At 54.4% G+C, this 16,255-nt stretch overlaps 1 protein-coding gene across 1 annotated transcript in view; it reads right to left on the reverse strand.

The window, feature by feature from the left end:
* The window catches only part of LOC131481528 (ras GTPase-activating protein 3-like), a 38,789-nt gene extending 22,663 nt beyond the window's left edge, over positions 1 to 16,126 (reverse strand). The window contains exons 1-2 of the mRNA XM_058670557.1: positions 16,024 to 16,126; positions 2,261 to 2,378 (exon numbers count right to left, since the gene is read on the reverse strand). Of these exons, the coding sequence (XP_058526540.1) occupies positions 2,261 to 2,378; positions 16,024 to 16,078 (173 nt within the window). The 5' untranslated portion in view covers positions 16,079 to 16,126. The remainder of the gene's footprint in view (positions 1 to 2,260; positions 2,379 to 16,023) is intronic.
* Between the last annotated feature and the right edge of the window lie 129 nt (positions 16,127 to 16,255).

A 16,255-nucleotide genomic window follows, 5' to 3' on the forward strand; every position in this document is an offset into this window, starting at 1 on the left:
AGAGTCTGTGCCAGTCACAGGCACAGCATGAGCTGGTACTGCAATAGCCAACATGGTACAACAGTGTTCAGGGAATGCCACCAACTACACACAGATGGACAGCTAGGTCTGGGGTACAGCCTCAGTGATGTCCTGGACCCTGGACCCTGACCACATTTTTGGCCTTGCAGTTCTCGTTAGCGAGCACCTTCAAGGTCCTAGGGTAGCACAGCAGGCTGAACCATGACGCACACTGCCAGCATCCCCAACCCATGTGCTGATTTGGGGCCTTGCTGCTCCAGTTCCAATCCTGCTCCCCGCTAAATCACCAGGGAAGGAAAGCAGAAGATTATCCAAGTGCTGGAGTCTCCGCACCTATACAGGGGACCAGCACGGAGTTCCTGGCCCTGGCCATTGCAGCTATCTGGGGCATGGACTGGCAAATGGGAAGACCTCTCTCCCCGCCCTACATGCCCCCTAACTCACCGCCTGTAAACAAATTCTGAAAAAATGAAACCAGGGCCCGGTGCTATAGCATAGTAGTTAAAGTCCTCACCTTGCACGCCCCGGGATCCCATATGGTCGCCAGTTCTAATCCTGGCGGCCCTGCTTCCCATCCAGCTCCCTGCTTGTGGCCTGGGAAAGCAATCAAGGACATCACAAAGCCTTGGGACCCTGCACCCATGTGGGAGACCCAGAAGAGCTCCTGGCTTCGGATTGACTCAGCTCTAGCCGTTGTGGTCACTTGGGGAGTGAATCATCAGATGGAAGATCTTTCTCTCTGTCTCTTCTCCTCTCCGTATATCCGCCTTTTCAATTAAAAAATAATAAAATAAAAATCTAAAAAAGAAAGATTTATTGGAAAAAACAACAAGAGCTGTAGCTCCTCAGTCTCAACAGAGCCGGCAGAAGCAGCACTGGTTAGAGGAGTCACATTTCCAACATCAGCCAGACTCATTAACGGCCGGCACCGTGCGCAATGCACTAAGCTTCTACTTGTGGCACCAACATCCCACATGCACACTGGTTCAAGCCCCAGGTCCCCACTTCCAATGCAGCTCCCTGCTTATGGCCTGGAAAACAGTGGAGGACGGCCCAAAGGCTTGGGACCCTGCACCTATGTAAACTCCTCGTGCCTGGCTTCGGATTGGCCCAGTTCCAGACATTGTGGCCACTTGAGGAGTGAACCAGTGGATAGAAGATGTCTGTGTCTCCTCTCTTATTTTTTCAGGCAAAATAAGTAAATATTTAATAGAAAAAAAGATTATCATCATCCAGATCATGTTGTTTGTTCCCATTTATAGGTGGCAAAACCCGGGGTGATTTGTTCTGGATGGAGCCCCACAGGCCTGAACCCCATCCCAGGGCTGGGTTACAGGCTGCATACATTCCCCTTGCCACATCCCCCCACCATGCTGGGCAGCTGCAGAGCTCAGCAGGTCACCCTGGCCACATCCGAGCCCCACCCACTTGCCAGTCACATTTCATTGCCACGTGCTCTTCTCTGGTTTCTCTCCCCAACCCACAGGGGAACTACTCTGCCCTGAAGTGCTTCTCTTCCTGCCCCAACCACTTCCCACAGCAGGCTCAGCCTGGCCCCACCTGGGAACAATGGGCATTTTCGGCCACCTGGATGTGCAGAGCTGGTACCCAGACGAGGCCAGAGCTGGGGGAGTGGGGAGGGTTGTGCGGCGAGCTCACCAACCTCAGGGCCTGTCAGGTGTTGGCCTTTGGCTTAACCAAATGTTTTCTCATCTTACCTATGTCTCTCAAGAAAACCTGAAAGGAAGATGGTAAAAAAAACTTCCTGGCGGTGGCCTAGAGGCCACTTGGGACCCCAACCTCCCAGGTGAGGAGCCAGGCTCTGAGTTCTGCCTCTGCTCCCGCTCCAGCTTGCTTCTAAAGCACACTGAGTGGTAGCAGGAGGCGGCTAGGGGAGCTGGGTCCGGCCACCACAGAGGAGTCCAGTCTGGCGGCTCGGGGAGCTGGGTCCAGCCACCACAGAGGAGTCCAGCCTGATGGCTGCAGGCATTTTGAAAGGAAAGTCAGGGGAAAGGAAGTCTACCTGTGTGTCTGTCTTTCAAATTAGTTTAAAAATATTTCCATTCACACTTCCTCCTTACAAAACCCTCAGCCTCTACCCTGGCTGCAACTGGCTCTCACCTCTCCTCTGGGGCACAAGTGCTGGGCATAGCCAATGGGCAGGCATGGGCTCCCTTGGCGCCCAGACCATGGCCACTGAGCACCAGCTCCCCACAATACAAACATCACGAGATGTTACCACAGCGACTTCTCCACGATTTTGGTCCTGAACACCTCTTCCTGGTCCAGGTTCACGGTGCAGTAGCAATCCCTCATCTTGTTTGGCCCAGGGTAAGAAGGGAGGTTTTTGGCTTCACCTGGAAAGCAACAGGACAGGTGTCAGTGGCTCGGCACCAGCATTTGTTCCCCATGCCCCCCCACCTGTAGGCACACATCCAGTCACACCAACTTCACAGCGGTACACCTGCCTCTCCCTCTGGGAGGGCCAAGTCAACATCCCGGTAAGAGCATCGAGGGATGGGCAGCCCAGGCTCTTCAGCAAACCTCCCGCCTCAGGATGAAGGAAGACTGTGCTGCCTTGTCCACACCAGCCTCTAACATGTCACAGAATTTATACCCCAGCCAGGTTTAGCACACAGCCTGGGGGAGCTGGGCACATCCACACCCACACAGCCATCACCCTGTTTCTGTGGGGGGGTCCTCTGGCACCCCCACACAAGTGCTTCCCTTTGTGGTTGCACTGAGCACAAGTGCCAGGGTCCATTCGCGCTGGGCAGTTTCAGGCTCTCTCTCCTTTTCCCAGTCTCAGGAATAGTCCAGTAAGCACAGGTGGACATGGGGACCACTGGCCCGCTGTGTACAGCAGCAGCAAGGCTTGGAGGCCTGGCAAACATGCCTCCCTCTGCCCTCCACAGAATTCCTATCTCAGTGGCTTAGATTCTTCTTCTTTTATTAAGATTTATTTATTTATTTTTGTCAGAAAGTCAGATTTACAGAGAGGAGGAGAGGCAGGATCTTCCATCTGCTGATTCACTCCCCAAGTGGCCGCAACTGCCAGAACTGAGCTGATGGATCTGAAGGCAGGAGCCAGGAGCCTCTTCTGGGTCTCCTACGTGGATGCAGGGTCAAGGCCTTGGGCCGCCCTCCACTGTTTTCCCAGGCCACAAGCAGGGCACTGGATGCAAAGTGGGGCGAGATTAGAGCCCCTGCCCATATGGCATCCTGGCGCTTGCAAGGTGAGAACTTTAGCCACTAAGTAACCATGCTGGGCCAGATTCCGAGGCGTCCAGAGTTGGACCGGCTGCCCTGGGCCTTATGTACCTACCAGACAGCTGTCAGATGCCAGCCTCCATTCTTAACCAGAGGCACACCACGGCATACGAACTCTGTGTGGGCCACGTAGGGACAAGAAACCTATTTTCTCTCCTACTAGAAACAAAACAGCCTGGCCACATGTACCCAGGACTGTCTTCAGACTGGACAGCAGGTGCAGGTGTCTGGCCTTACCCCACAGTATAGCACCCACCGGATCCTGGCTTTCTGGAAAGGCCCTTGCCTGGGAGATGTGGGTTGAGGCCACAGCTCCTGGTTCCGCCCCAACTGCTACAGCCATCTGGAGGTGAATCAGGGGAAGGGAGCACTCCACCTACATACTGGTGCCTCTTAAATAAATTTACTTTCTATTTTATTTTTAAAGACTTTTTAAAAATTTTTATGTTTTATTGGAAAGGCAGATTTACAAAGAGAAGGGGATACAGAGACAAAGATCTTTCATCCACTGGTTTACTCCCTAAGTGGCCGCAACGGCCAAAACTGAGCTGATGGATCCAAAGCCAGGAGCCAGGAGCTTCTTCCGGGTCTCCCACGCTGGTGCAGGGTCCCAAGGCCTTGGGCCATCCTCTACTGCTTTCCCAGACCACGAGCAAGGAGCTGGATGGGAAGTGGAGCAACTCGGACACAAACCGGCACTCTCATGGGATCCATGGGATCCCGGGGTGTGCAAGGCAAGGACCATAGCCACTAGATTATTGCGCTGGGCCCACTTACTTTTATTTTTATATAAAGAACTTAGCACTGACCTGTCGACTCACTGAAGAAATCAGCTCATCCAAAAAGACACTAAGGTGCCCACAGCGGCTAGGGCCGACCCTAGAGCAGACAGACGTGTTCTCTCAAAATCGTCAGCCAACAATGTGTGTTTGTTTTCCGAACATAACAATTCTGTGAGGAAAACACCCTGACCCTCTGCAGATATCTCACAGCCACCTGACACTCGACAAGAGAAACCATGGCGAGCCTGAACCCCCCGAGACCAGATGCCCCACACACCCCAGCACTACCACAGCTGGCACGGACCTGTGGCAGGTAGCATGGTACAGCATGACACACTGCCAAAGCGGCAATCCAAAGTTGGTCAAAGGGAGGACACACCAGCACATGGGACTCAGCCCTGAGGGAGCTGTGGTTCCTGAAACCACAGGAGGAGCACACAGCACCCTCCCCGCTGGCACAGGCACAGATGAGTAAGCTGCCCCATCCATAAACCACACTCTGCATGCTCCACTCGCAGCTACAGACCACACCAGAGGTGACAATGACCATCAGCCGAGCTGCTGCCCGAGACACTAAAACCCCACAAGAGCTGCTCCACTTCCAGTCCAGATCCCGGCTCATGGCCTGGGAAAGAAACAGAGAATGGCCCAAGCACTTAGGGCCCTGCACCCGCTTCGGAGACCTAGAAGAAGCTCCTGGCTCCTGCCTTTAGCCTAGCCCAGTTTCAGCTGCTGTGGCCATTCAGGGAGTGAACCACTGAATGAAATATTCTAACTGCTTTTCAAATAAATTAGTAAATCTGTATTGAGAAGAGAAATTCCAGGTCGAGCATGATGGTTCAACAGCTAAATCTTCTCCGTGCAAGCACTGAGATCCCATATGGTGTCAGTCTGTGTCCTGACTGCTCTGCTTCCCTTCCAGCTCCCCGCTTGTGGCCTGGGGGAGCAGCAGGCAATGGCCCAGGGCCTTGGGACTCTGCACCAGCGTGGGAGACCTGGAAGAAGCTCCTGGCTCCCGGCTTCAGATTGGCTCAGCTCTGGCAGCCACCTGGGGAGTGAACCAGCAGACAGATCTTTTTTCTCTCTTTTTTTTTTAAGATTTATTTATTTTATTACAAAGTCAGATATACAGAGAGGAGATACAGAGAGGAAGATCTTCCGTCCAATGTTTCACTCCCCAAGTGAGTGCATCGGCCAGTGCTGTGCCGATCCGAAGCCGGGAGCCTGGAACCTCTTCCGGGTCTCCCATGCGGGTGCAGGGTCCCAAAGCATCGGGCCGACCTTGACTGCTTTCCCAGGCCACAAGCAGGGAGCTGGATGGGAAATGGAGCTTCCAGGATTAGAACCAGTGTCCATATGGGATCCTGGCGCGATCAAGGCGAGGACTTTAGCCACTAGGCCACGCCGCCGGGCCCATCTTTTCTTCTCTTTCTAATATGTCTTTCCAATAAAGCTAAACAAATGAAGAAGAGCAAGGAGACAAGGAAGAGGAGGAGGAGGAAAAGGAGGGGGAGAAGAAGAAATTCTAACCATTACAACCTGTCCTTACTCAGCTCACAGTTGAGCACCTGACATAAGGTGGACAGGTGGCCAGGGTCAGGGTAGCCTAGGTTCAGGAGACACCAACGGGACCGTGGACTGGAGCCCTGACCCCCAGGAGCCTTCTTAGTCACAGGGGTCTCCAGCCCTTGTCTCCCACTGCCTTCTCCAAGATGGAAGCTCTGAGGGCTGACTGAAGGAGACAGAATCCAAGAAGGGCCAGGGTCTGTCAGAGCCCAGGAAGGGTCAGGTTCTGACTTGGGATCAGGAGCTGGAGGTCTTGGGACCCTGAAGAGTCCATGGTTTAGTCTACCACAACCCATCACCTAGAGGCTCCCTCTGAGTCACTGGGCTCACTCCATCCCCCTCTGGCCAAGGACATGACCTTGTACATGGATCCTGCGCCAGGGAGACCAGCAGACCAGCCCCACACAGGGGCAGCAGCACCTGCGGAGGGCACAGCCCTACCTGAACCAAGGTGCCCTTACAAAGCTTCCCAGAGGCACACGGAGTTGGCATTTGGCAAATGCTGAGGCCATGGGGGGTCTTGGGCTCCAGTCGCAGCTCCACTTGCAATCCAGCTTCTTGCTAATACAGAGGCTGGGAGACAGCAGGTGACAGCTTGAGTAACTGGGTCCCTACTACCTCATGGGGTACCCACACCGAGTTCCCAGCTCCCAGCTCCAGCCTGGCCCAGCCACAGGTGTGTGAGAAGTACACCACGGGATAAGGAACCTCTCTCTCTTAGCCTTCCGACTTAGAGTGTTTTTAAAGTCAAGAGACACCAGCTGATGAAACAAAAGTAGGTAGGCAGCATCTGTTACCTCAACTCCTAGACAGAAAGGGTGACATCAGACAGGCCAGCAGGTGCCCACAGTGTTGCTCAGTATTCACAAGTGGATGCTGCCTATCACGGGGGGACCCCAAAGAGAGCAGTCATCCTGTTCTTGGCTGCAGCACAGGGACAGGAAGTCGACCACAAGGTATCTGGTGGCTAAAATGGACTTCCTCCTGTCATGGGTAGGCATTCTGCTCTGCTCATTCTGGGGTTGCCTTTATTAGACTCATGTCCAACATGGCCTTTGGAGGAGCTGGGCCCACACACGTCAGCAGGGAAAAGGAGGCATGTACCTTCCAGCCATGTTTCCACACCATGTCCACTCCCATGCAGGTCAGCAGGGAAGATAGGGTGTGTCCCAGCCACGTTCCCATGTGGTGCCCGCCTCCTGACCAACCCCAGGCAGTCAGTTGGGCTTCCTGAATAGGCTGAGACCAACAGCTGCCACTTGAGGATCCGGAATTCCCCACTCAGCCCAGGCCAGAGGCCGTGGGAACAGGAGGCCAACCCCAGGCCTCAGAGCTGGAGCCCAGCTCAGCCCCGGGGTCTTTCCCAAGCAGCCCATATTGCTGGCCCCTGACACCAGCCCTGGAAAACCCCAACTCAGCCTGGGCCCAGAGGAGACACCCGGGTGTGGGACTGAACTGCCCCACAGTGCCCAGTGAGCTCCTCCAGGCCTACGGCCGAGGCAAGATGAGCGGGGGTAGGGCATGGTTTCAGTGAAGCCAAAGGGCAGAGCCAGGCACCAGTCCAAGAAAGGGAGCTGTCTGCCCTGGGGAACTGTCTCCGCCTTCCCATGCACCACCCAGGGGACAGACACTAAAGCACCCTCGGGACCAAAGTGCCTCACTGTGCTAGGTGCAGGAAAAGCAAAGTCACCAACACAGCCTCTCGGGCCCTGAGTGGTCTTGAGAATTTGATCCCATGCTGACATAAGAGGTCATGACAGGAAGGAAGATTTTGTATATTTTGTAAACTACCCAGCTCCCATGAAGACAAACAACTCCAGGGATAAACCAGGCATGGGATCCACCTGTTGGCTAATGCAGGGTAAGATGCCATGTCTGTCTCCAGAGACCAAGGTGCTGCCGCCTAATGCTGGGCCTGAGACCACCGCCCCTTTAGGGTACTATGAGCCACAGGCACCTGCGACAACAGAACAGCTTCTAAGTCACTAGGCACACCAGGACACTGATTGAGGTGTCAAATTGAGCTCTATATTATTGTGACTCTCCCAAAATGGGGAGGGGGTCCAAATGTGCTTGAAAACCACCACTGGTAACGCTGAATATCAGGGGAACACAGGCTGGGTGTGGAGACATGAGCAGGAGGAACAGGGACAGAACAAGTATCCCTGGTCCTTACCCACACTCTGCTTGTTGGTCTATTTTAGCAAAAGAGGTTCTCTAAGGCACTCTGACACGTGGGCAGACTTGTATCTCCACTAACAACCCTGGTGTGAGAGCCACTTCCAGGGATCCAAGGCCCGAGGAGGCTGCTGGCACCCACCCTCACTCCCCGGTTCTCAGGATACCCTGACAACTGCACCTGCACCTCAGTGCGAATGTCTTTCCCACATTCACAGAAATGCCCCAGGCCCTGGGCAGGTGACAGAATGCTACCTGTGTCACAGCTTCCTGGTTGCATGTGGGGCCCTGGGCACTGGATGTGGCCCTTGTGTGTGACACACTCAGATGCACCTGCAAGGCAAAGCTCTCCACTCACCCTTCTGGCCCCAACAATCATTCACATGACATTGCTCCGCAGGAACTTCCAAGTTCTCCTCGGCTTCTGTTCGTGGGGATGCTCCTCCTCTTCTGGAGGGTTTGCACTCACCTGGCTCCCAGGCCAAGGGGCTACTTTAGACCCCATCTCATCTGCTTGAGGTCACAGCTCTGCATGGCTACAGGTGCACCCGGTCTCTCCTTTCAGTGGGCACTGCTGCCCAAGTTTTCCCTTTGGCTGCTTGTTCATTTATTGGAGGTTGGGCGCGCTCCTGCCATGGAGGCATTTGTGCCCCAGGGTCACCTGGCGGTCAGGCCTGGGTCAGTAGCACCGCAAGCGCCAACCCTGACCCTTCCTGGCACCAGTTCAGCCCAGCTCCACATCCAGGTTCCTGTCGCAGCCCTGCCCTGAACCCAGCAGTCAATGGAAGTGGTGCCAGAGTAACTGTGCCACATATCACATAGTCACTTCCCAAGGGTGTCAGTGGCAGTGGCCCCAGCCATGGGGAACATCGCACTGTGGCCAGGTCCTCAAAAGTGGCCCTCAACAATGACCACTGGCACACACCAGACCCCACAGGGCCATGTCCCAGCCAGTGGCTGCTGGGTGTCCCACAGGCTCCCACTGTCCTCCACAGCACCTGACGGCACCTGAACAGTGCTGGACCTAGACCTGCATTTCCCCACTGGATCCATGGCAAGTTTTTGAGAGTGGAGCTGCGATGAGGACTGGCCTTCCGTGTGTCTGCCTCAGACACTGAACTGGACTTGGGCCACCTGGGGCCTGGCGGGTCACTGGACTCCTTACAGCACCTTAAATGTAGTGCTGCCTCCCTACCTTGCTAGACGTCACCCCCTGCTGGCCACAAGCAAGGAAAACCCTCTGCAATGCCCCGGAGCAGGCACTGTGCTTCCTGGAAGCTTGAGCTCTAGGCCCTTGGCTAGTAGGTGTGGAGAGGACCCTTACGGCCCAGGGCAGCTGCCCAGGGCAGCTGTCCAGTGAACCTCAGGCAGGAGCCAAGGACTCACAGTGCTCAGGGAAACCTCTCAGCCCAAGGAGGGCCACTGAGTGGACACAGGATTCTGGAGGGCTCACTTGCTGCCCCCCACCTTGCTCTGTTCCAGGTCTTGCTCTCTGGCCCAGGTCACTCCACCACAGGGTTTCTGCTGAGGAGATGGTCCAGTGGGGTCCCTTGGGGCTAACTCCTGAGACCTATGTGAACATCGTGCAGCTCTGCGTCTCCTTGTCCCAGGCGGAGGCTCCTGCAGGGTGTGAACAAGGCCAGCTGCTGTGCCTCTGACTTCCTGGTTTTGATTCTCCCAAGGGCTGGGACGCACCTGGCTGTTCCTGGGGCATCTCCACATCACCAGGATGTGTCACTAAGCCATCCACAAAGTTGCAACATCTCTCTGGGTCAGACCACCACGCTGGGCACCAGGGTCAACCACCATCATCCTCCAAACACGGTCTCAGATGCCCTTGTGCTGTTGGATGCTCCTGGGGAGAACCTGTTTCAGCAATATTCACTTAAGGCAAATACCTGCACAGCTGACAAACGCATGAAATGTCAGAGTCCCAAACTAATCTAGTAAGTCCAGGGTCAAGCAATCATTGGCACTTTGGTCAGTTGCTCAAGATTGAGACAATAACCAAAGGGGCACATGTCGAACAAAGCACAGGAAGCCCTGAGGGGCCTCTGCAAACAGTGGATTGCACCTGCTTGATGTATAAACAAATGGCAACCTCACCTAAGAAGGGCCTGTAAGCAAGCTGCCAAGTCTCAGAAAGTCATAGGCTGCAAGCCATCAAAGTTGGCCAGATGCCACTGCCACCAGTCCCCTCCTGTTCTCTGGCCACACTCCGAGCCTGGTCAGCTGCAGGTGCAGCTTTCTGAGACACTTACCTTCTTGAGTTTCTTCCTGCTGCACAACCCGGAGACACAGCCAGGGCAGAACCATCTCCAAGGCACCCAGCTGCCCTAACCTTCAGTGCCACTTGCACAAGTCACATCTTAGGCTTCACAAACACACTAGGCCACTTCACTAGTGACTGTGTCCAGCTGATACCTCCCCCTCCCCCTCTCCTCAGTCTTCCATGTTTAAGTCATCATGTGCACCTCCTGGAGGAAGCAGTCAGTCCACCATGTGAGGGCGATGTTGTGGCACAACAGCAAGATGAGACCCCCTGCACCCTAATGCCATTTACCATTTGAATGCTTTCACAGTGTCTCCCTGTGCAGCCAAGATCCACCCATCCTGCACCAAAAGGGCCAGAGAAACCAATGACCCTGCTCAATCACATCTGGCCCTCAAGACCTTGCCATCACCACCTCTCTGCTCTCCAGCATCCATTCTTGAGCCCCTTGACCATTGGCAGGTCCCAGACACTCCTAACTGCTGACTTACTCACTGCCCAGGCCTGCAAGATAGTGACAATTCCTTCCCTTCTCAGTGCTGGCTGCTTCCTTGTCCCTAAAGATGCTGTTTATCTTCCCCAGCCCTCCTGATGCCCACTTCAAATCCAAGATGGCAGAGACTGCAGACAGCATGAAGCAGTGGAAATGAGCTCATTCCATAGCGTGGGCCTTTGTTGGGCATCTACATACTGGATGACTGAGGCATCTTCATTCTGAGAATCTCATTTCTTAGCCTCAGTGTTACAAAACTCTGAGAGTTCATTTGTGAGAATTGAGATGGAATAGCATGAGACACACAGCACTCTCGCAAAGCCTGCCTCCTCCCTTTACCCCACACGAGCCCAGCAGACCCTGGAGCTAATGGCTGGATTGACCCTCGGACCCTCCCCTCTGTGACTTCGGCAGACAGAGCTGGTCACACACATCATCCTTGGGCGTGAAAATAATACAATCCACCCTACTGACTTTGGTTAATACAATATTCCAGTTAATTTTAGCCTCCCAGAGCTCAGGAGAATCTCAACTCTCTGATGCCAAGATCCACATGTGGCCATTGAGCCATGTGCTGCATGGACCTGTGAGAATGCTGCACATCAGTGCTTGAGTCTGAAAGAAGCGGTGGCACTGAAGGCGAGAAGCACCACTTGTACTTTATGAAACATCAGGACAAAGCTATGGCATCGAGACCCAGACATAACATTTCAGGACTACCTTTAGTACCCTGAGACCCAGGTGTGACACCTCAGGACTACCTGTAGCACTCTGAGACCCAGGTGTGACACCTCTCATGCAGGAGAAATTCAAGGAAAGCTGAGGCTTTTCCAATTGTCACCTTCCTGTTGTCCAGATGGCCAGGTCCCCCTTCCTGTCATTCTGCCTGCTCTCCTGCTGACACTTATCTGGCAGTCAAGCAAAGTGGGGCCAGAGGTGGCTGCCCCTTAAAGCTCCCATAGGCCAGGGACACGCAGTGTCCCTGGGAAGAGCTGTCAGCATCAATGTCTGTGGTTGGCCCTTATCTGAAGACAAGCTCTGATTTTAGGGTGACACATGTACTTGGAAAAGCATGACACATCGGGAGAAAAGAGAGGAAGCCAGGCATCACAGGAAGTCTGGCAGCAGAGGCGGAGAGAGAGCACAGCCCCCAGGCCTCACAGGCACCACCACACAGCCGGACAGCAGGACAGGAGGGCAGCCCAAAGAGCTCCAAGAAGCCAGCTGGTCAGGACGCAAAGCCTCACTTCACTTCTGTTCTTTCTCGAGAAACACTGTTATCGTTACCAAACACATTATACATATAAGATGATGTATTCTAAAACATAGTAAATGCTGCAGAAAAGGAAAGCATTACCAGCCAAGAAGGGCACGACTAGGAGTCCTAGCACACGCTTCCTCTGGTCACTACTGCCCATTGCTCATCACACATACAGACCATGTAACCACTGCCCATCACACACACAACCAGACCATATGACCACTGCCCATCGCACATACAGACCATGTGACCACTGCCCATCGCACACACAGACCATGTGAGAACTGCCCATCACACACACACAACCAGACCACATGACCACTGCCCATCGCACACACAAACCATGTGATCACTGCCCATCGCACAAACACATACAGATCATGTGACCACTGCCCATCACACAAAGACCATGTGACCATTGCCCCAGCCCATGCACACCCAGACCACATTACCACTGCCCATCTCACATACACCAAGACCACATTACCAAAGCCCCAGCCCACCCATACCCAGACCACATTACCACTGCCCATCCCACACACACCCAGACCATGTGACCACTGCCCATCCCACACACACCCAGACCATGTGACCACTGCCCATCTCATACACATGCAGCCAACATGACCACTGCCCCATCCCATGAACACCCAGACCACATGACCACTACCCCAGCCCACCCATACCCAGACCACATGACCACTGCTCTAGCCCATGCACACCCAGACTATAAGACCACTGCCCCAACCAACATGCACTCCTATGTTCATAGCAGCACAATCAGTAATTGCAAAAACATGGAAACAACCAAAATGCCCATCAACAGAGGACTGGATAAGAAAGCTATGGTTCATCTACTCCATGGAATACTACTCAGCTATTAAAAAAACCAAAATGCAGTTCTTTGTGGCCAAATGGGCCAAACTGGAAACCATCATGCTAAGGGAAATGAGCCAATCCCAAAAGGTTAAATACCACATGTTTGCCTTGATTTAAGATGATATGATGTTATGTATAACATGTTATGTTTTGAATGTTATATGTTGTGTATAAACTAAAATTGAAGTATAGGAGAGGTGGTCACAGAAGGTGGCTGGGAACTCGCATTTACTTTTAACATATTGGTTACTCATTACTATGTCAATTAATTCCATAATGATGTAAATTTTTGCTGATGGTATGTTGGAGCTTTCAATTGACTGGGATGATACTCTGCTGGCTCTGTCTTCAGACCAGAGAGGGTATACCTAAGAAGCCGTTGAACTTGACTGGACAATAAGATGCTGGACTCTATGTTTGGTATACGCTTGCAATGGGGAAATCTCAACTGAACTTGAGCTGTGGTTATGCAACAAGGTGGAGGAATCCACCATGGTGGGAGGGTTTGGGGAGGGGTGGGGAGAACCCAAGTATCTATGTAACTGTGTCACATAATACAATGTAATTACTGAAGTTAAATAATAAATAATTTAAAAAAAAAGAGCTAACTTATAAAAATCACAGAAAAAAAAAAAAAAAAGACCACTGCCCCATCCCACACACACCCAGACCACACTATCACTGGTCATCACATGCACACCCAGACCATGTGACCACTGCCCCATCCCATGCACACCCAGACCACGTGACCACTCCTGTTGTTCATGCACACACAGACCACATGACTATCCCCCCATGGCCTGTTCACATCCAAATCAATCAAATGAGATGTGACTGGGGAGCAGGAGTGCCTGCACCACAAGGGCTCCAGTTTGTTCTGCTCTCTTCAGTTATCTTGTTTGAAAATGGGGAAGGAAAATGAAAGAGGAAGTGACAAAGAGATTCTTCCCTTTTCCCAAGCTTTAGCCTCTGGATGAACCCATGGAGTACCACACGTTCTAGCCTGTTGTGGAAGCCAAGGTTTCATTCTTTTTTTTTTAAAAGATTTATTTATTTTATTACAAAGTCAGATATACAGAGAGGAGGAGGAAAGACAGAGAGGAAGATCTTCCGTCCGATGATTCACTCCCCAAGTGAGCTGCAACGGCCGGTGCTGCACCGCCAGGAACCTGGAAGCTCTTCCGGGTCTCCCATGCGGGTACAGGGTCCCAAAGCATTGGGCCGACCTTGACTGCTTTCCCAGGCCACAAGCAGGGAGCTGGACGGGAAGTGGAGCTGCCGGGATTAGAACCGGCACCCATATGGGATCCAGGGCTTTCGAGGCGAGGACTTTAGCCGCTAGGCCACGCCGCCGGGCCCGCCAAGGTTTCATTCTAAAACAGCACCCCTTCCATTTCCCCCAAAAGCTTGCCTGTCTCACAGTGGCACCAGTGGTGACTGCTGGGTTATGTGGCTGCAGACCCCACCTGAAGGGTGATTATGGACTTAAGCAGCATGGCCAGCAAGTTCCCCCAGCTGCAGAGGTGGAAGATATGGGGGTGTTGTGGAGGGGTGGGAGCAAACAGCAGAGGCAGGCTCCTGCACTGGCTGCCCAGGAATACCTGGAAGGTAGGAACCCAGGTGCCCAAGGGAGGACACAGTCAGACAGAGTACACTGACCCAGCGGGGTTGTCCCTTCCCTCCCTTTAACTCAGCAACAGTTGGCCAGCGGCTTCTGCTCAGACTTGTTTGCGCCTCACCTTCGCATGCACGACTGTGCTGCCCAACCACCGCCCACCCCAAACGGACAAGGATGTATCTCCTCCCAGCCCTGCAGAGGGGAGGGGGACAGCACTTACAGCTCTTCTCCCCAGACACTAGGGAGCAGGGGTGCCCACGTAGGACGGCCCAGTCACTGCTTTTCAAAGCCTGCCCCCAGCACTGAGACAGGCCAGGAGGGCTGCTCCTCTCTCACTGCTGCTCTACAAAGAATTGAGTCCTCGGTGTACTTCTCCACAGGAATCCTCCCATGAGGCACAAGCTGTGGCTTCCCCACAAACCCCCTGAACTCCCTGGGCAGGGAGACACAGCCACCCTCACATCCCTAGGCCCTCCCAGGAGTGGTCTCTGCTCCCACCCCCAGGCACTGCAAGCACCCAGAGCACCACCCCTACCTACAGTGCCCCTAGGCTGAGCTTTGGAACAGTGTCCCAGTGACGACATGAACACTGAAATAAAGCAGATTCGGGCCGGAGCACCTCACAGCATCAGGCATCACCCACAGTGACACGCCCATGGTGACAGTGCCCAGCCAAGCTCCCAGCAACTCTTACCCCTGGGAATAGATCAGATATAAAGCCCAGAGCAGGTGAGAAAGTGACCACAAGCACCCACCCCACCCTAGCAAGCAGCACTCCCACCAGGCCCACAGATGGCCTTGTGCGTGCACTGTCACTCCAGAAAGGCCGGGGGTGGGGGGTGGGGTGTGGCCATCACTGTCGCAAGACAGTGGGGCAGCCTCTCCAGATGGGGGCAGGGCGCCCAGAGTGGCCCCTCAACCCCCAGCACCCTTCTGGACACGTCGGCCATCCCTGGTGCCTAGAAAGGCAGTGCTGAATGGCAGGCCCTGGTGACCACAAGCTCCCACGGTCAGCACTCAATGGAAGGGGGAGGTGCTGGTGGCTCAGGCACCCAGCCAGAGCCTGCATCACCACACACCACCAGCCAGCCTGTTGGTCACCGCCCACACAAAGACAAGAGCAGCACACTGCCCAGAAAGGAAGCTTCTGGGCCAGTGGCAAGGGGAGATGCCGAGCCCTCAACACAGGTGGACACCCCATGTAAGTCCCCAGGCAGGCCTGAACTGGCTCTCTGCAGCATGCTCCCCTCCACCCTCACACACCCCCAAACTCCTGCACACAGATACCACAGATATACACAAGTACACACACAGAGGCACACACATGTCTGTACACACAGGCACACACACACTCCCACACATACGCACATATTTACACACACACACAGGGACGCACACAAGCACAGACACAGGCACACACTCATGCACACACGGTACACACCCGTATACACAGGCACATTCCTGCACACACACAGTGCACACTCATGCACACTTCTGCACTCAGAGGACTCCCGCACACTACACACACGGCATCTTCCCCGGCTGCGCCTGGGGTGCGGAGGAACCCCTGGGTCCCCCAGGCCTAGCCCGAAGCGTGCACCCTGCAGGGCACTCCCGCTGCGGACCCTCCGACCGGGGGCCGAGCGTGCGAGGGGGCGCGGGAGCCGGAGCCACAGCACTCACCAATCTTGATCCTCACGCTCTGGAAGACGCGCAAGCCCTCTTCCTCCACCGCCATGCTGCGCCCAGAGCCGCCGGCCCAGCGCCCGCGCCCCGAGCTCCGGCGCGCTCCGCGGCGCACAGCGCGCCGCCGGCTCCGCCCACGCGGACGCCCATTGGCGGAGGGCCGCAGCGAGGGTGGGAGCGCCGCCCACGGCCAGGGCCCCGTTCCCCATTGGAGAATCCCCGAGAGGGC

Source organism: Ochotona princeps, chromosome 12 (assembly GCF_030435755.1).
Source record: "Ochotona princeps isolate mOchPri1 chromosome 12, mOchPri1.hap1, whole genome shotgun sequence".
Taxonomy (NCBI): Eukaryota; Metazoa; Chordata; class Mammalia; order Lagomorpha; family Ochotonidae; genus Ochotona; species Ochotona princeps.